This window comes from Leucopleurus acutus (assembly GCF_964270905.1).
Source record: "Leucopleurus acutus genome assembly, chromosome: 12".
NCBI lineage: Eukaryota > Metazoa > Chordata > Mammalia > Artiodactyla > Delphinidae > Leucopleurus > Leucopleurus acutus.
In genome coordinates this window covers 15,217,146-15,236,690 of record NC_139154.1, presented here as the reverse complement: position 1 = coordinate 15,236,690, position 19,545 = coordinate 15,217,146, and the positions used below count along the sequence as shown (strand labels likewise).

General features: G+C 43.6%; 1 protein-coding gene across 1 annotated transcript in view; it reads left to right on the top strand.

Annotated features, from left to right (window-relative positions):
* Nucleotides 1–19,545, top strand: part of TMEM87B (transmembrane protein 87B) — a 48,346-nt gene that overhangs the window by 11,280 nt on the left and 17,521 nt on the right. The window contains exons 6-15 of the mRNA XM_082852141.1: nucleotides 38–128; nucleotides 1,967–2,028; nucleotides 2,268–2,451; nucleotides 5,344–5,443; nucleotides 9,364–9,457; nucleotides 10,995–11,066; nucleotides 16,442–16,550; nucleotides 16,636–16,694; nucleotides 17,947–18,050; nucleotides 19,357–19,430. Of these exons, the coding sequence (XP_082708267.1) occupies nucleotides 38–128; nucleotides 1,967–2,028; nucleotides 2,268–2,451; nucleotides 5,344–5,443; nucleotides 9,364–9,457; nucleotides 10,995–11,066; nucleotides 16,442–16,550; nucleotides 16,636–16,694; nucleotides 17,947–18,050; nucleotides 19,357–19,430 (949 nt within the window). The remainder of the gene's footprint in view (nucleotides 1–37; nucleotides 129–1,966; nucleotides 2,029–2,267; nucleotides 2,452–5,343; nucleotides 5,444–9,363; nucleotides 9,458–10,994; nucleotides 11,067–16,441; nucleotides 16,551–16,635; nucleotides 16,695–17,946; nucleotides 18,051–19,356; nucleotides 19,431–19,545) is intronic.

Genomic DNA, 19,545 nt, shown 5'->3' with positions numbered 1-19,545 from the left:
AAATAACATGAAGGATTTTTTTTTTTTTCTGTTTCAGGATGTTGTAGCCAAAACACAGAGAGATGGGTTTCATATCTTTATTGTTTCTATTAAAACGGAAAAAACAGATGCAAGCTGGAATTTGAATGGTATAGTTAAACAGTATGCATGTTTTATTGTCTGCTTTTACTGTATTCTGTATTTTTGTCATTAACCCAAATCTACATTCTCTGTTAAAACACATTATTCAAAAATGATTTTCTGTTAATCACAAAAATGAATAATCTGTTTATTTGGGGTACTTAGAACTTTATGCTTATCTTAACTCTTAATATATTTTTTTAAATGGAATGGAAATTTTAAATTAATTTAAGATAAACTTTGGGAGTTCCCTGGTGGTCCAGTGGTTGGGACTCTGTGCTTTGGGTGCCGAGGGCCAGGGTTCAATCCCTGGTCGGGGAACTAGGATCCCACAAGCCGCACAGCGTGGCCAAGAAAAAATAAATAAAAGAAAATAAATAAAAGGGTGAATTAAGAAAAGAAGATTAATTTAAAAAGTTTTAAACTTGATAGAGGGATACAAAATTCTCCATCCTTCCAGATTAAAAAAAAATTTTTTTAACATGTAGAAATGGGTAGGTGACACCTTAATCGTACTTGAAGTGGATTATATTCTGTTACTTGAAAATGGCCATCATCAGGGGTTCAAAATGTTTGTTCTTTAAAAAGTTTAAGAAAAAAGAATCTGTTTGTAGCCTAGGAGTAGAAGTAGCATGTCTGGCAACTGTGGCTTCTGCAGTCTGTGAGCTCCCCTGCCTGCCCATAAGGTAGATGCTCTTTGCCTCGTGAAACCGTAGCTCCTGGTGCCCAGTGTGAGAGCGGGCTCACACTAAGCGGTTTTCAAGGGAGCGAATGCTTCCATGGGTCCTGGCATTGCTTTAGCGGTCATTTTCTGTACTGGGTATCTGCTGGGCTGACAGCAGCCAAGCAGCATGTGATGATCCTGGGGATTTGCAAACTGCTCTGATTCACCCACTGGGACACAGAAGTGAAGCCAGGCTCTGTCTCTGGGGGGCACCCAGTCCAGGGAGGAGGGAGAAAGCAGTGAGGTGAGTCAGGCATGGCCGCAAAGGAGGCCCAGAGCTGGTCTCCCCCGGGGAAGCTGGTGGGGGCGCTGCTCCGGAGAGTGTGAAGCAGGCCTTCCTCCCGGAGGTACTGTAATGGGCCCAGACCATGCCACACAGGGAGCAGGGGCCTTGCTGCCATCCTGCTCCCCAGCCTGTGCGCCCTGCCTTCCCAGGTGTGGCGTCTTTTCCTCTGACACCAGCAGGCAGCTTTAAGCTTCTGCTGGTTAGTAACTGGCGCAGTTGCTAAGCCTTGCACTGTATTCGGCACGCTGTTTGTTATTGCTCTCAGACAACAACCCAAACTAGATTCTGGAGTTCAGTAAATTTAAAAAAAAATTTTTTTAAATTAATCAATTAATTAATTTGGCTGTGCTGGGTTGCCACGTGCAGGATCTTCGTTGCACCGTGCGGGATCTTTAGTTGCAGCGTGTGGGATCTTACTTGCAGCATGCAGGATCTAGTTCCCTGACCAGGGATGGAACCCATGCCCCCTGCCTTGGGGGCTCGGAGTCATAACTGCTGGACCACCAGGGAAGTCCCTGGAGTTCAGAATTTATCCAAGTTACATTAAGAAAGACAAAGTCCTCAGCTAGGTCAGGGACTCAGCCAGGGCCAATCTCAGACCAGGACTACTTTGCTGTCTGCATAAGATCTGACTTGGCCCACACTTTACAAGAGCATGTATACAAATACGTAAAGATATCTTCATACAGTTACATAATCAAAGGTTAAAATTCAGCATTCGTTAACTTGGTTTGTATTCTTGGAGTCTTAAAATGAGCTTACATTGAAAAACTTAAGGAAAACTGGTTGTTAATTTTAATGCCTTAATTTCTTTATCCCCACCCTGCCTTCACCAGTTTCTCTTTCTATGATGGGGCCTCATGGATATATCTCTGCATCAGATTGGCCTCTGATGATTGTGAGTATCTCTCATCATTTCTTCCTTTTTTTAAAAATGAGTTTTGTATCCTAATTGGAACACTTAAACATTTTAAGAGCTCAGTGGTGGTAATTCCTTAGTAGCTAACACTTTGACATACCCTCTATTTCTGGTTCCATGGTGACTGGAAAATAAAGGATTGCAAACTTGAATGTAGAAATGTCAATTTTCAAATGATCAGAAGGCTTAACTGACTAAAATTGCTTCTCCTCCCACAGTTCTACATGGTGATGTGTATCGTTTATATCTTATATGGCATACTCTGGCTGATGTGGTCTGCCTGCTATTGGAAAGATATACTAAGAATCCAGTTCTGGATTGCAGCTGTTATTTTCCTGGGAATGCTTGAAAAAGCAGTTTTTTATGCTGAATACCAAAACATCAACAGCACTGGGTTATCAAGTAAGTGGTGACTGTGTCCATGAATATGGTGTGACCCAAGAGTCGCCCAGCATTTGTGAGCAGAGCTGTGGGGACTCCCCGCCCCACCTTCATACAGTGGTTTGGGAACAACCATATAGGTGAAGAGGAGGGAAGCCAAGAAGAGAATATCAGAGTAGGGCTCTGATCCAGGCTAGCATGTGTGTGGTCTTCATTTTCTGTTTTCTTCTTGCTGGCTTTCCCTTACTTCCCTCCTGGGGAAAAGAAAATTCCTGTTCCCTAAGGTTCAGCTACCCGTGACTGGCTTTAAACAACACGAAATTCTGGACTGGGGACATCGGGGACTGCCAATCCTTTTAACGTATTTCTCTGTATTTTTCCCCATCCTCTCTCTTCTCCTTTCCCCTCCAAAGGAGAAAAGAAAATTTGGCCACAGGGAGTAAAATTAGTAGTGCCAGGATGGATGGTGACTGCACCCTTTTTGCAAAGAACTTCATGTGACCGTGGGAGATACCATCCCAGCTTACACAGTGGAATGTGGCAAGCAGGCAGGGCATATAGTGGGGCATCCTCAGACGGGTGCCCCAGACTTCTAGAAGATAGAGTTCAAAAGGGCCAGAGAAGTAAAGGTACAATTAATTCCATCACTGAACCTTCAAAAGGGAGATAGCTCAGAAGGATAGAAAGCCCTCAGGAATGTGCTTCTGAGTGGTCAGTTACAAATGATCGTGGTACAGGTTTTCAAAGGGTGTAGTTGTGTCTGCTCTTTATTTTAAAATACTCCGGGAAAAAAAGAGGGTGAGTTGGAAAATAGATGAGACAAATTTAGCATAATGTTGATAATTATGGAAGCTGAATGATGGGTACGTGGGAGTTCATTATATCGCTTTCTCTGTGTCGAAGAATGTTTGTAATTTCCCAAAATAAAAAGTTTAAAAAGACATGTACAAGACAATAAAGAAAAGACAGACATCCAGGGAGACATGTTAGAGGTATTATTACCCTATAAGAAGTTTCAGTGACGTGCGTGCGTGTGTATGTGTGTGTGCCTGCCCTAAACCAGATAAAGAAGGAAGGATAGAGCTGCTGCATATGACCGGGGGTTAAAGCATTCTTGAATATCAGAGAAGGCGAGTCAGCTCCTTTGCTGCCAGTGGTGGGCGTCTCTGTCTAGAAGAGGGTGGCGTGAACTTGGGTGAAGGGCAGCAAAAGCCTGAGATCCATGGAGAGAAGGAAAGACCGTCTATCTTCCTCAGGGCCTTCAAGCCCTCTGAGATGACACCAGAAGGCCCTTGGAAGAGAAACCCCAGACTGCTGTCCTTGTCTTTGAGGAGTCCTGTGGAAAGGAGAGGCGCCAGACGGGGCCTGGGTTGATGTTGTTTCTGATTTTCCCAAGCGTAAATTCTGTAACCCAGGCTGTCTTGCTTAGCATTGGTCCTGGAAGGATAGACTTCAGAAAAATCAAGCAATGATGATTTAGTGATTGTTAGGACCCAGCAAGGATACATTAAGAATAGGTCGTGTCCATTGACTTCTTTGTTTTGTGCTTCTAGATTGGCAGTTAGGCAAATGTAATAAATTTAGTATATCTGCACTTCTTCAAGGTGTTGGGCAAGGTCCCTTGTGGTTTCTTCTAGAGAAGGCAGAGAAACATGAACTGAAAACAAGAATGTTAGGTGGATTCACAACTCGTTTCTGAATGGCTTTCTCCTCTCCGTCTTTACCGCCAGCACTCTCATCATCTCTTGGCTAAATTCTGGAATAGACTCCTGAGCGTTTTCCTCACCTACAGTCTATTCCTCTCCAAGCCATTAAGTAGAGCAATCTTGATAAAATAAAGCTGTCTACTGTATTCCAAGGGTCAGCAAGCTTTTCCTGCAAAGTCTACACAGTAAATATTTTTGGCTTTGCGAGCCATGTAGTCTGTGTTGTAACTTCTCAACTACTGCCATTGGAGCATGAAAGCTGCCACAGACAACAAATGGGCATGGCCGTGTTGCAATAAAACTTTATTTACAAAACAGATGTAGGGCCAGATTTGGCCTATGGGCTGTAGTTTACTAGTTCCTTTTTCACTCCCTTGTTTACTATCATTGACTTCCCACTGCCCTCAGCAACAAGCCCTAACTCATGGCCTAGCCTAAAACTGAGGTGTTTGGGCCCTGCCTCTGCCCCAGCCTCTTTTCTTGACCTCCCTCGTTACACGCTCTGCTGCAGACATGCCGAACTTTCACTTCTTGCAGCATATTTTGCTTTGTCTCTTTTTCTCTCCATGCCCTTGCATGTGCCATTTCCTTTGCTTTCCCCTTTCCCTCCTCCAAACGGTTAACTCCTACTCAGCCTTCAAACCCTGGTGTAGATGTCACTTTCTATGAGAAGGTTTTCCTGCCCCGTGTGGATTAGGTCGCTTTCATCACAATCCTGGGAGATACAGCGTTACCTCCAGCACTTGCTGAATTCTGTCCATTTACTTGTCCCGACCAGAGTACAGGCTTCACGAGGGCAGGGAACATGGTGTGTCTTTTACTGTGATAGCCACACGGTAGGAGCGTGAATGAGTAAATGATGAGGGCAACCTGGAGAAAAGAGAGCTCTTGAGGGCGTTATGGTTTTCAGATATTTACAGAACGGGAAAGGGCTACAATCCTTTGTAGCCTCAAGGGGAAGAATAAGAACAGAGGGGAGCTCGGGGAGACAGATTTCCAGTGGACGTGAGAGAGCTGTGCCCAGTAGAGCCGATCAGAATCCCCTTCATTGAGGTTTCAAACATCACTTGGATTAGATGACCTTTAAATTCAACGTGGCGAATTCGTCTGAGGTCAGGACGTAACTGTACACAGTACACATTTAGACTTTTGGCGGCAGGCGTCCAGATGGACCCAGGGCGAATGATTTTCCTTCGTCCCCCCTCAGCCCAGAGTTTACTGATCTTTGCGGAGTTGATATCTGCAATTAAGAGGACGCTGGCTCGCCTCCTGGTGATCATTGTGAGCTTGGGATACGGCATTGTGAAGTAAGTACCGGGGCCCAGAAAAGACACCGCGTCCCCATCCTGTGATCCCATCCATCTCCGCTATGACCCCTGTGAAACCCGGCACCTCTCAGTGTCCTAACACAAATCCCAGAGGGAAATACCTGCAAGGACGTGTTTTTAAAAGATTTCCATGCACTGGCTGTTTTATTCTTTTCTCAAATAAAGATCCTGAAGTTGAATTCCAGTAACTTCATAGTTAGATGAATAATCAACTATAAGGATTATGGAAAATTCTAAATGATTCTCGAGGTTCAGACCATTTTCTGTTTCCTAGACAACATAGTTAGGGGTCATGTTTGTGTATGAGATATTGTAAGAGAGAGCGCTCTCATGAAACACCAGGGTCAGCAGAATTTCTGGCTGAAACCTGGCAGTCGCCTGAGGACCCGCTTTTGGGACCCTCTCAAGCAGATCTTTTCTCCCTCTTACCTTTGAGTCCCTGGGCATGAACATGGAAGAGCCTGTTGCCTAAGACCCTCTGATGCCCAGAAACTTAAGCCCTCACACTGGACCCCAGCAGCGTCTTCGGGTTGCAGGCCTTGTCAGCCGCCAGGTTCCCCTCATCCCTCACCGCTCCGAGCACTGCCTTTATTGTCTTTCTCCTCAGCACTTCACTGTCAGGATTCCCTGTGACTTGAGTATCCGCGTGAGGATCCTTTAAGAAACGTGACCTCACCCCCTCACCTCTGCCGCTCTTACCTGCCACCTCCCCTCAACTACTGAGTCCCCTGGCCGTTTTCTAGACTTGATTATTATCTATTTATTATTGTGTATAGCTGCACCCTCTCCATGGTGGCACATTGAAGCAATCTACTCTTCAGCCTCCCCCGTTTCCTGTTTCCTTTCTCTAATGTGTCAGCTGTAGGCACTCTTGGTCCCTGGTGTGGCCTCCGGCCTATTGATCCCACCGCCTTCCACGGGCCGGCAGGGCACTGATGACCCCTGCCACCCCTGAGGCCCTCCGCCTTCTCCTTTGTCAGCCTCCCTCGATAAATCCAGCTCTCCATCTGCGCAGGCTCGGCCGGGGCTGCAGCGTCAGCCTGAGGAGAACACCCCGCCGCACCGCCTGGCTCAGTTCACTCCGTGACTCTGAACTTGAAGGGCGCCCTCAGTGCTGCTGGCACCTCTTGGTCCCCGTGCCGTTCGTGTTCTGACTCTCCGCTCTGCGCAGGACCATTCACCCCTTCTGTCTCCTCGCACCTCCCTACCCTCATCCAGCGTAGCTGATCTTGGCTCTTCTCTCACCGAGGAATTAGAAGCCATCAGAAGGGACTTGCGGCCGTCAGGTCTGTGTCATCCTCCCCACCTCTGGACCACACGCAGCCTGTTCTGCTCCTGTACGGCGTGGACCATCCCTGTGTGCGGTTAAGCCCCGCCCTGCCCTGGTGCCCTGGGTCCTGTTACCTCCTCTGTCAAAGAAGCTGTCCCAGCAGTCTGTCCTGTTTTCTCTGATAGCGTCAGTTTCCCTCTCCGGTGGGCCGTTCCCGTCAGCACACTGTTACTTCTGTCATCTTCAGAAGCAGAGCCTCCCTTGAACCCGGATGGCCCTCTCCTCTGCTTCTCCTTCATTGCTTTTCCCCTGTGTGCAGCAGCGCTTTTCAGATGTGTTGTCTGTACTTGGCCGCTCCCACTTCCCTCATTTTCTGTCCTTGTGAGGTTTGGCCCCATTCCTCCACTGAGACTGCGCCTGTCAAGGTCACCTTGACCTCTCCTTGCCGAATCGCAGGGCCCCGCTCAGCCCCCTGCAGGTGCCCGGTCGTGGAGGCTCCTTCACGGTCTCCTGTGCCGAGCCCCCTCGTCTTCCCGAGCTCCAGTGTTGGGGGGCCCTGGGCTCAGGCCCCAGACCTCTGCTTTAGTGACCGGCATCCCCGAGGCTTTCTCATCCAGTTCTGTGGCTCTGACTGATGAAAGTGTCCAGAATGAGCCCATCCCACCCCTCCACAGCCACCACCCTGATCCAGGCCACCATCTTCTCCTGCCGAGACTACACTCCAGTAGCCTCCAAACTGGTTTCCCCACTTCTGCCCTGGTCTCCTGTCAGTCTTTTCAAACACAGCAGCAGCCAGGATGATTCTCTTAAGATGTAACTCCAATTTCATTACTTTTCTGCTCATTTCACTCAGTGAAACCCAGATTCCATCTTGTGGCTTCTCCGATGGCTGACCTCATCTCCTGCCACTCTCCCTCCAAACACTCTGCTCCCTCCTGCTGCTTTTCTTGCTCTCACTGTTCCTTAAACACAGCAGACACGTGTCTCACAGTGCAGGAGAGGCCTCTGCTTGTCAGCTTCCCCCCCGGATCCCAGGCATGGTTTGCTCCCTCACTTCCTTTAGTTCTCTGCCTCACCGTCACCCCCCAGGGAGGATGGCCCTTTGGGACCCTAACCAGTGCCCATCCTCCATCGCTCTAGTCCCTCATGCCTTTTGATGTGTTTCTTAGCATTTGTTGTCTCTTCCCCCCACTTGTGTGTGACTTCCCTGTATTGTGTCCTGCTGTATCCCAAGGCCCCAGTGCGCTGGGCGGCACACAGCGTGCACTCAGTAAGCGTGCACTAATGCACGCACGTGTGCTTCTGAGCTCCGGACTGGTGCAGTTACCAAGACTGTAGCGAGGAAACCTTCTTTTCGTTTGTTTTGCTTTCTTTTGTTTTTTGGCCTCAGTACAGTATATAGAACACAAAACCCTCTGGGTCCCAGTGGCAGCTCACAGTTGTAGTTATGAGCATCAGGTGCCAGGGTGCAGAGGGTGGTGGCTGAGAAAGGGATAGAAGATTGAGCTGGTGGGTGAGGGCTCAGCCCTTTTTGACTGAATCCCTTCACTGTCAACTTGTGTTCAACCCTTACAAAGCGGTAACAGTTCTGGCTGTTGCAGGGTTCCAGTAAGCTGGCTATAGTGAACCAGAATTTAGATTAACTAAATTAGATAAATTGTCTGAAATATGAGCTATGGGTATTAGTTCAGTTTTCATCATAAGTATTTTTTTTTCAAAACCAGTTTTTTCTTCTAATTACTTTGAAAAGAGGGTTTTTGAGTTAAAACATATTCATAATAAATTCTGATTTGCAAGTGTCATGAAATTTCAGTTCTTCTTTTATTTTTGGCCACGCTGTGCGGCCTGAGGGACCTTAGTTCCCCGACCAGGGATTGAACTTGGGCCCATGGCAGTGAAAGCACCGCGTCCTAACCATTGGACCACCAGGGAATTCTCGAAATTTCAGTTCTATTTTCAAATGACTAATCGCAAAAATCATCGTCTTTGCATGTTCTCAACTCATTTATACTTTCAAAGAATCAAAACTGTTATTTTAATTCTTTTCAATCCGAAGAATGAAAGCTGAAGTCTTTCCGGACTGTCGTTTGGGAATATTAAGAGGGGAAGGCAGTGGGATTCGATCTCCTGACATCCTGCTATTTCTCTGCCCAAGTCATAGAATCAGTGGATTATCGCTGACAAGACACATCTCAGAACGCTTTACAATCTCTGTTAGTGAAAGAATTAAATGATTATTTCTGCCAGTGACACTTAGAAGTTGGCGCTCACTTCCTAGGTTTCATCACTCTTCTCGTCCATTCTGTAGACATAGTACCTGGGTTATGTTAATCATATTGCTTGGATTTCAGCAGCAAGATCCTCTGGCCTCAAAAATGTTGCTTCATAAGCATCAGTACAGCTTCAAGTCCTAGAGAAGGAGGCTAGATTTCCTTGAGCCTGTTTCTGCCTTCTTCCCAGGAAACAATGCTGTTTCCCAAAACAAAGTACCTCCGAGGTGGGAAGGGACTGACGTGATTGGGTAGCAACGTTCCTGGTGTTGGAAATGGGGCCAGTTACTGTAGTCAGATACATTTTACTTACCTTGCTTCTTCTTTCTGTTTTTTCGGTTTGCTTCTCCTTGTACCAGGCCTCGTCTAGGAACAGTCATGCACCGGGTCATCGGACTGGGGATCCTTTACTTTATCTTTGCAGCTGCTGAAGGCGTGATAAGAGTCATTGGGGTAAAAACTACATCATTCCACTTGCACTTTTTTTTGTCGTTGCTGTGAAATACGATTTTACTTCTATCTCCTGAGATGAATTTTTAAAGATAGGAAATTTGTGATAAAGGCCCAATTTGAGTTTATTTTCCCCCGTGTGGACTCTTTCCCTTTTCTAACACGTCCTGAAAGTATAAGGCTAAACAGAGCACTTTTTTAAATGATGTGGTTATGAACACACCACCTGACGTCATCCTAGGAATTAGCTCCATCTCAAAAATGTTCGTGGTTGCTCTTCACGAAGAACATTCATCTTTATCATTATGCAGTCTGAACACATTCATTTCTTCCTTAACCCTTGGTTTAAACGTGTAAGTGAAGAGCAGTTAATTTTACCTTTTGTGCATACAGATATTACGTGTCATTGCTTTTTAAAGTCTCCTTTGGTTGTAAGTTTTCCCTGACTCCTGTGGGCTCAGAATTTGGGGGATTCAGCAGACTCCACGCTGGGAAAAACCAGGAGGAGGTAGTGTTCTGGGGAGAAACGGCTCTAGCAACATGGGCAGCAATGCTTTTCTCTAGAGAAGAGCGAATATTTGTATCTGTGAAGACCCCTACATTTCTAGCTCTAGGTTTTCCTTAATAATATGGCTGACAACTGAGGGATTAAGAAGCTTATTATATTTTTACTTGATTCAGAGAACCTTGTAATTTTTACTCAAAACGTCTTTTGGATTAGATGTTTAAATCAGATCACCGTGCACAGAGTGAATAATCTGTATATTGCCACGTACGTCTACTTCATGTAGGTTGATCTGACCCTTAAAGCAGGACATTTGTCCAATAATGTTAAAAGCTTCACTCTTCTTCTGGTGTCTTTGACACATCTGCATTCTGGGTTAGATACACCTGCTCCTTGAAACGTGCATTTATTTTTACTCTTACATAATAATGAAGAACTTCGCATTTACATGTATAATTCACAGAAAACTAATCTTTGCTAGAAAGAAAATGGAAAGGATAAACACCCCGTGGATAGATTGCATTGTATCTCTTTAAAATTTTACAGTCAGCCTCTTAGATGTGACCGTTTTAAATATGATTCTCTGTCAACTCTTGAGTATGCATCCAGCCTATGGTTTGTTTATACCCTTCCACACAGTTCCTTTTCCTTATTTTACTTTTTGCATGTCCTTTCACACACGTGGGGATGATGAGGAGTCCGTTTCTTTAGGAGCCGTGGCTGCAGGTTTGGTGCGGAGAGGGCAGAGGTTGAAATGGTTGGCCTGAGTGGGGTGGGATGCGCTGTGTTTTATTTGCCACTTTATAACACACTTTTACGTTATCACGGGACAAGTTGATGACAAACATTTGTTGACACCAAAACAGGTAACTTCCACGTGCTCATAAACACAGTTCTGTTAGGCAATAACATCTTTTATGTGGCCTTTTATAAAACAATGATATGAGATAAATTGTTTTTCTTCATCAGATGATAATTATTATAATACAATGAAACTTTTACATTCAGATTTTTTCCCCTATTTTTATTTTTCAGGGTTCTAACCATTTAGCTGTTGTATTTGGTGACATTATTTTAGCCGTTATTGACTCCATTTTTGTATGGTTCATATCCTTTACTGTGTCCTAAAATTGTTGTATCATTAAAATCGGATTATTTTTAGTGTGTAATAATAATAGAGAGAAATATACTCATGCGTTATTGTTACCTCAATATAGAAATTTAGTTGAAGGTGAAAAAGTAACGATTCCTCGAACAAAAAATATCCTTATTTTTTCTAGTAGTTCAGCAAACTTAAATGCACATATTGAGCGATCTGGTAAGGAAGAAAAATACATAACTAGGAGCAACATAGCGATAGTAATTGCCACGTTAGAGAGGTGCTGTGCAGATAGAGGAAAGAGAAATTTACTCCAGGGTGAAAATCAGGAAAGATTTCAGGGAGATGGTGACATTTTAATTGAGACTGAGTGGACAAATCGGGGTTTACTAGTGAAAGAACTGAGGGGAAAGCATTCTGGGAAGATTTAAGGGGACCAAATAGTTGGAAGCATGAAAATATAGAGACGTGGCACGATGTCTCAGAGTAGCTTGCCTGTAGGTAACGTGTGTAGGAGAATCATAGAAGGTGGGACCAGAAGGGAAGGATAGAATGACATGCTCGAGAGTTTAGAAGGTGGAAAGTAGCAAGGAGTTGAGGCTGCACAGGTGAATGACATGATGAAATCTTGTAAGAAAGAACTCAAGGATGGCATTTTTAAAAATGCCTGGGAAAGGAGAGTCTAGAGCTGGGAAGTCTAGTAAGGAGTCCTTTGCAGTGGGCCAAAGGAGGGATAGTGAGGGTTAGAAGTGGGGCAGAGGAAATGGAAGAAGGACTCTGGATGACAAGCTGGCTAGAAATGGGTGGGGAAAGGGAGAGAGGGCTCCCAGGAAGACATGCACGTCTCAAGTAGGTGGCTGGACCAGTGTTGCCATTCTCAGGGTGGTAAACATGGATAAGGGACCACAGTGGGTGAGGGTTGAGTTGCCTGGGGCATTAGTGTGAAGAAGAGAGTTGGAAGTCCCAGCCTGGCTTAGCAAGAGGAGTCAGAGCTGGTGACGAAGGTGGGAGTCAGCTTTGTGTGGGAGAAGGTCACAGCCGTGGAAGTGACCCAAGAAGAACAGGTAGACCAGCATGTGGAGAGGAACCAGGGTAGTGCCTCGTGGGGCGGAAACATGCATGGAAGGAAGTCCAGGGCGAAGGGAGGTGGGAGAACCAGGAAGTCGCCCTGGGGTGGAGGCTAGGAAAGCTTTGGTAAGGAGGGGTGCTCCGCAGTGGCTAGCGCTGCAGAGAGATGAGTTCCCGAGGCGCACCTGTCTGCCTGGTTCATTCCAGGGGTCACGGCGGACAGCAAGAGAGCGGGTTCGCTGGAGGTGGTGGGCCAGAGGCCATAGCACAGCAGGAAAAGTTTCAGAGACAGTGTTAACCGATCCTTGAGGCTCCTCCTCGCTGACTGAGTGACTCCAGTGGAGTCTGGGCAATTCCACTGTTTTCCTCTCCTAGGCAGGACCCTCTAAAGTGCATTCGTGGAAATGGGAGGGATTCTAGAGAAACTACGACCTGGTCAGAGCAGAATGCAGGGTTCTGTGGATCCAGAACATTATTTGTATCTGTTTTGTTGACATTTATGTCCTCTTTGAAATTCATAAGCTTTTATTTTTACACAGTTCTTTTTGTTGCTATTGTCTTTGATAATTGTCTTTTAGCTTTTTTTTCTTTTAAAGAAGATGTTGGGGGTAGGAGTTTATTAATTTATTTATTTAGTTTTGCTGTGTTGGGTCTTTGTTTCTGTGCGAGGGCTTTCTCTAGTTGTGGCGAGTGGGGGCCACTGTTCATCGCGATGCACGGGCCTCTCACTATCGCAGCCTCTCTTGTTGCGGAGCACAGGCTCCAGACGCGCAGGCTCAGTAGTTGTGGCTCACGGGCCTAGTTGCTCCGCGGCATGTGGGATCCTCCCAGACCAGGGCTCGAACCCGTGTCCCCTGCATTGGCAGGCAGATTCTCAACCACTGCGCCACCAGGGAAGCCCTGTCTTTTAGCTTTTAACGTAAAATGTGATTTTGTTTTCCTTGTGTTTCTTTCCATGTTCTCATCTTTGTATCTCACAGGGAGGGCCGGAGGGCTTAAAATGACCTGTGTCCCTTCTCTACAGGAAGCTGTCCCTTTCTGAAGGTGTGCTAACAGGTGTAACACTGTTAGTAGGATTTTCTGAGCTCCTTGTGGGTAAACCCGGTCTTATCTGTTCTTTAAATTCCCTGTTTATGAATTCTCGATATGCTTCCAAGTTAAAAACAAAACAAAAATCTTTTCATTTATTTTTATTCTCGAAAGCAGTGGTTCTTAGCCTTGTTTGGGTTCTGGCAGCAGAGATGCCTTTGCAAATCTGATGAAAGCTGTGGAGCCTCTTCACAGATTATATGTAAACACACACGTCATTCACACGAGGAGTTTTTCCTACAGTGAGGCATTTGCAGACCTCCTAAATTATGTCCAGGTAGCCCCTAGTGTCCGAGGGGTGTCAGTAAAGGGATGATACCTGATTTAAAGAGTTGTTTCAACCAACTTGCTTGAAAACTGGATTCTACTTCTGTTGAGAGCTACCAGTTGAGAATCCAAGTTTACTGAATAAAATTATAGTAATATAAATCTGATATTCTCCGAGTCATAAAAATTTCTGACTCTAATGTAATTTTTCATATTCTCTACATTAAAAAAAAAAAAAAACCATGTAGAGTCATTCAGTTGTTCAAAAGGTGAAGTCCGTTCCTCAGTTCTGCAGGTGAGCAGGGTTCCAGCTCTGAGTACTTATCCCCAGCGTGGAGCCCACTCTGCCGAAGCCCCGGCTTCATCGCTTGTCAGGGATTCTCACCTGACTTGAGGATAAGGGGCAGGCAGTGCGAACACCCTGGGACCTGGACAGGCAGAATTGCAGGGGAGGTGAACTAGCTACTGGGCTCAGCGTTACTGTCTCCAATCTTCATGTCTTCTCTTCTGTCACTGTGAGTTTAGAAAATGAGCTTAAGACATCTATTCATTTTGGAGTTGTCTTACTTCTAAACTTGTATATGCTTAGAGCCTTGTAAACTTCACATTTTAAAAATCTATATTATCTTTTCTCCTGGTAATTTACAGATACGTATTTCAAAGTATTCTTGTTCTTAATCATCTCCAAGGTGGTACATGGGTTCATTGGGAAAAATACATAGTAATGCAACTTGGCAGAAAATTCCAGAGGAAAGTGGCTGTAAACGCTCTGATTCCATCTGGATTTGAATGAGGGTAACTTACCACCTTTATGGACAGCAATGGCTTTGGTCCAACACATAATGAGCCAGATTGGGATGGGGAGATAAGGAAAATAAGGGGAAAGATTTAGCTTGCTTAATTAATAATGTTTTTAATAAACATGTTTGAGGTAAAAGTCATAAAGAAATCCAGAAATTAAAGTTCTCTTGGTTAGTATTTCATGGTGAGAGAAAGGAAATTTAGCATTATCCATTTCTGCCTCAACCTGAATTTCTGACGTTTGCTTTTAGATTGCCGTTTGGTAATTTTCATTACTGAGATGAAAAGTCTGCTTTCTCTATACAAAAGGTCGTGGATTTCCTAAATGATTACCAATGACAAGCAAAGAAGCAGGACTACGTCCTTGTAGAATTGAGTGCTGGGATAATGACCCTGCTTCCTTCACCTTTGATGAACCTCATCTAGCTCCTCCTGTAAGAATCTAATTCTACATTAATAGAAAAAATAGCCTGAAAGCGCCCAAAGCCACAGCCTTCTGCCTCTTTTCTCCTGCTTGCTTGTTTTATTCTTTTGCTGTTTTGCTGCAGGCAAATGATCTGATCTTGTGCTCCTGGCCAGCCTCCCTCCGTCTCTTCTTGAGTCTAGCTTGTGCTGGTGGATATCCTTTTCCTAGCGCAGCAGCATGTCCAAGGTGCTTCTCTTGTCAGGATCATGGGGCCTGTGTGCTTTCATTCCTGCTTCAGAAGTATTCGGTCTTGATCATGTTTATTGAATAAAGCACATTTGCATGTCTGTAAATTCTGACAGCAGGCCTAATTGGTTGAGTTGTGCTATTTTAGAAATTGATCTTCTGTGGCAACTTATTGGTCATTCAGAAAGATTGAAAAGCAGCTTTGGTAGTTTTAGTACTAAAGTGAAGTTTTTGATGAGTGAAGTATTTGGAATTTAAATAGGAGGCCTAAGTGCAAACTGTGCCACTTCCATTCCTTTGCTCAACTCTATTATGTATGTTCAGAGTGTGGTCCCTGAACGGGGCTTGGCAGGTGCTGCAGAGGAAGCAGCTCCCGTTTACAGAGCTCTGGCTTGAGCACAGCTGCACTACTGAGGAGCCAGTGGACAAGCCTCTTTCTGCTTCTTTGTACCTGACAGTGTCGCACTTTACCTGAGCCCCGTGCTCCTGGAACAGCCGTGGTTAAGACAGCCTCCACCCTTTCGTGTTCAGGGAAAAGGCTTACTGTCAATACAAACAGATGCCTTTCCCCATAGGCCTTCGATGAGACTCCCAGGTGCCCCCATGTTCACTTGTGACAAGGCCAGACACAGACCTATGTACCCACTGACCAATCTGGACAAAATACCAGACTGGACCAAACTAAGCCTTCTCCTTCCCCCGGGTTCCTGAGCTTTCATCCACCCGCAGCCCTCCTTCATGGCCCCTCCTGAAAACCTGCAGACTTCAAGGAAAGTCATTCTCTGAGCAACTGTCCCGTCAGGCCACCCACTTCTCACACCTGCTGCTCTCGGCACCTGTTTACCCCTCCCTATAAAAGCAAAGCCCTTCCCTGTTTGACCTTTGGGACCCTCTCGGATCTTATAGTCGGAACATTCTCCCTATTGCAATAATCTCTTCAATAAAGTCTCTTTTTACCTAAGTCCAGATTTGTGTTACTTGACATATTTCAGTTTCAGTTTATAAAATGGAATTGGCAGATGGTGTAACTTCTTAATTATGGTCATTTGGAGGATAAAATGAGAAGAGACCAGAAACAACAAAATAAGAAAGAAACAGACAGAAAAGCACACGCCAAGTGGCATGTCATGATGGGATCTGTAAAGAGTGTCTGGCCTAAGGGGGACTTGGCATTTAGTGTGTGTCCTGCTCTGTTCTCTGTTTCAAGAACTTGGCATTGAAGGAGCACATCATAGGTCTTCTCGCTTATGTTTTTTTTTCCTTGAAGTGTGTTTACTTAGTTCAGACAGTGGTATATTGTAAAACAATATCTGTGATGAAATTGGTATCATGATTATACAATATTGGATAAGACAACATTTTCTGTGTGTTTATTAGTTTTAAATTATAGGAATTATGTGTAGCAGTACTATATAGCAGTGCTAAGTTTGGAAATGTAGCAGAAGATTCTTGTTTTTTATCTTACCTGTATATTACTATTTAAATTTTTTCCTTAACTTTTTTCACATTTTTATAAGTTTGGCACAAACTATGAAGACTCTAAGGCTAAGAAGGAACACAGTGAAGTTTTCTTTGTACAGGCACCTCACAAATACCCTGATCTTTGCCATAATGGGTACGCTATCTAACTTTTCTTTTAAAATACATTATTTTGGTATTGCATATTCTTTCAATGGTTGACTTTTTTTGGTGTGTTTCAGCATCTGTAGTGTTTATGGTGTGGACAACTAAGACATTTAGAATTGCAAAATGTCAATCAGTAAGTATAATCTTCCTATTTAAACAGTTTTCATTTTTAATTATTCTATTTTATTTTGTGTAAGTTTGAAGAATTTTGTGTTTGTAGACAGATAATTTTAGTGGAGATTTTCTTTACTTGGAATTATTTTGTAAAGAATTATAAAAACATTTGCCTTCTTTAAATGTCTGAAAAAGTCCCTCTTAAATCTCCTTTTCCAGTTATGCCCTTTTCTCAACTTCTTTTTGTATATTTTGAAAAGGAATCCTCCCCCTGTATAATTTTAGGTAACAGGAAATCTTTTTCTTCCAGCACACAGTGTAATTGGGTTGTTTTGTACTTAGGACTGTAAACCTTAAGCCTGACATGTTTCTAGGATGGTGTACTCATTGTGAACATTCAGGAGATACCCTCCATGGATTCTCTAGTTAGAAGAAGATACATTTCTCAGACTTAAAATAATAAAAGACCCTCTTGGGCGTTTCTTGATTTGGAAATAGTCTGTGGTTCTATATAAATAATTATAAAGAGCCCTCGGAAAACCCTGGACTTCTGCTGCCGTGGGGATAATTTAGTGAGAGAAGAAACTGTTCTTGTCTAGAAAATAATTGACCTCTGAAGCCCTTTTAAACTCTAATTGTTTTTTTTTTAATTAATTTATTTATTTTTGGCTGTGTTGGGTCTTCGTTGCTGTGTGCAGGCTTTCTCTAGTTGCGGCGAGCGGGGGCTACTCTTCGTTGTGGTGCATGGCCTTCTCATTGCAGTGGCTTCTCCTGTTGCGGATCCCGGGCTCTAGGTGCGCGGGCTTCAGTAGTTGTGGCACATGGGCTCAGTAGTTGTGGCTCGCAGGCTCTAGAGCACAGGCTCAGTAGTTGTGGTGCACGGGCTTAGTTGCTCCATGGCATGTGGGATCTTCCCAGACCAGGGCTCGAACCTGTGTCCCCTGCATTGGCAGGCGGATTCTTAACCACTGCGCCAACAGGGAGGTCCCTCTAATTCTTTTTATGATACTATATAATTTGTTAGGATTTTATTCATTATATTGGTTATAAGGCTGAAGTAAGCATTAATATTACTGAAGTAAGCATAATGATTTTATAGAGATAGCATTTCTTAGTTTTTATGTTTCTCGGAAAAACGTGTGCTTATTCATTTGGAAGACTTACTGGTTGGAAAGATTTCATTAGTACTTGTCATTATGTACTATTTGAATGGGAAATCTGTATGTTTATCAGAAAATTAACTCTTCTTGTTTGAATTGTCCTTATTATAGGATTGGATGGAACTCTGGATTGATGATGCCTTTTGGAGCTTCCTTTTTTCCCTTATCCTTGTTGTAATAATGTTTTTGTGGAGACCATCAGCAAACAATCAGAGGTACCTAACATAGGAAAGTTCAGATTCGGCAAGGATTTGTTCATCATCTGCTACAATGTTAAAACAGCATTTATAGAAACTGGAGAGGTAGTCCTTGCTGTTAGAGAGTGTACATACAGTCAAGTGGGGAGACGAATGTAACAAAAGCAAGACAGTGAAATATGAGATATATAAGCCCAGCAGGAAGGTGGAAGAGGGGTCCGTGAAAAGGCAGCATTTATGTTACACCTTTAGGAAAGGAGTAGGACAGTGACTGGCTGACCTGCGAAAGAGTGCAGGTTTTCTAGGGGTAGCGGGAACAGACATGGCATACTTTGGAGGCCAAGAAGCCATACAGTTTGGTTACTACCCTTCCATTGGTGGGACATAAAGCTGGAAAGGAAAAGCGGGAGCAAAATCGTAAAGAGCTTGAATGCGAAATTCAGAAACTTGTACTTTACACTACATGTGACAGGAAGCCCCACAGCTTCCCTTGCCTCATTCCTCTTCCCCAAGCAAAGCACTGTTAAGTTTCTTCCTTCTAGGAAAAAATGAAAAAGTGTATACTAGTGTGTGTGTTTCTCTCTCTCTTTAAAATTACAACAACATGCAAATCAACTATACTTCAATAGAAAATTTTTTGATTAAAAACATTTAAATATTATACAACAACAATGATAGTACATACATACATATATACACTATTCTGCACTTTCTTTGTTTAAAATGTGTCTTTCCTTATCATCTTGTATAGACCTACCATATTATTTTTAATAGCTTTCTGGCATTCCATATGATTGTAGCATAATTTATATAAGCAGTCCCTAATTATTAGACACTTAGTTTCTAGTTTTGTTGCTATTATCAGCAGTGCTTTTTTTTTATTTTAAATCAGCAATGCTTTTTGAATGCTGTTGGACCCAGTAAATGTGGCTTGAGTGGTGTGCTTTATTTTCACCAATCAGGTTAGCAATTTCTTTTCGTTAGGAGATAAGTAAAAATAGTGGGCAGGGAGGTAAACCTGACATGGAGAAAAAAGTACAGCAGAAAATTCCCTTCCCTGAGCATTCGATATTTCAAAGTTGCTTCCAGAGAAATTTGATCCATTGATGCTTTTACCAACGGGTCTGGGAACCCCAGTTTCAGTTTCTTCACAGTAACCTTTGCTGATTTGAGAGTAAAATAATTAAATTTTTATCATTTCAATTTATGGGAAACTTTTTAAGTGTATATATTTCTTAAAGTGTGTACTGACTCTTTTAGATGTAAACTGAATGTTGAACAGGTTTAAACACACTAGTAAAACTACTCCTTGTTTTTGATTTAGATATGCCTTCATGCCCTTAATAGATGATTCTGATGATGAAATTGAAGAATTCATGGTAACATCTGAAAATTTAAGTGAGTGGCATATTTTCTTATTAAATGACCATTGCATATATTGTAACAAAGAAATATTGTACCTCTACCTGTGATGCAAGGTCAGATACACTTTTTTTCCTGTAAAATATTTTTA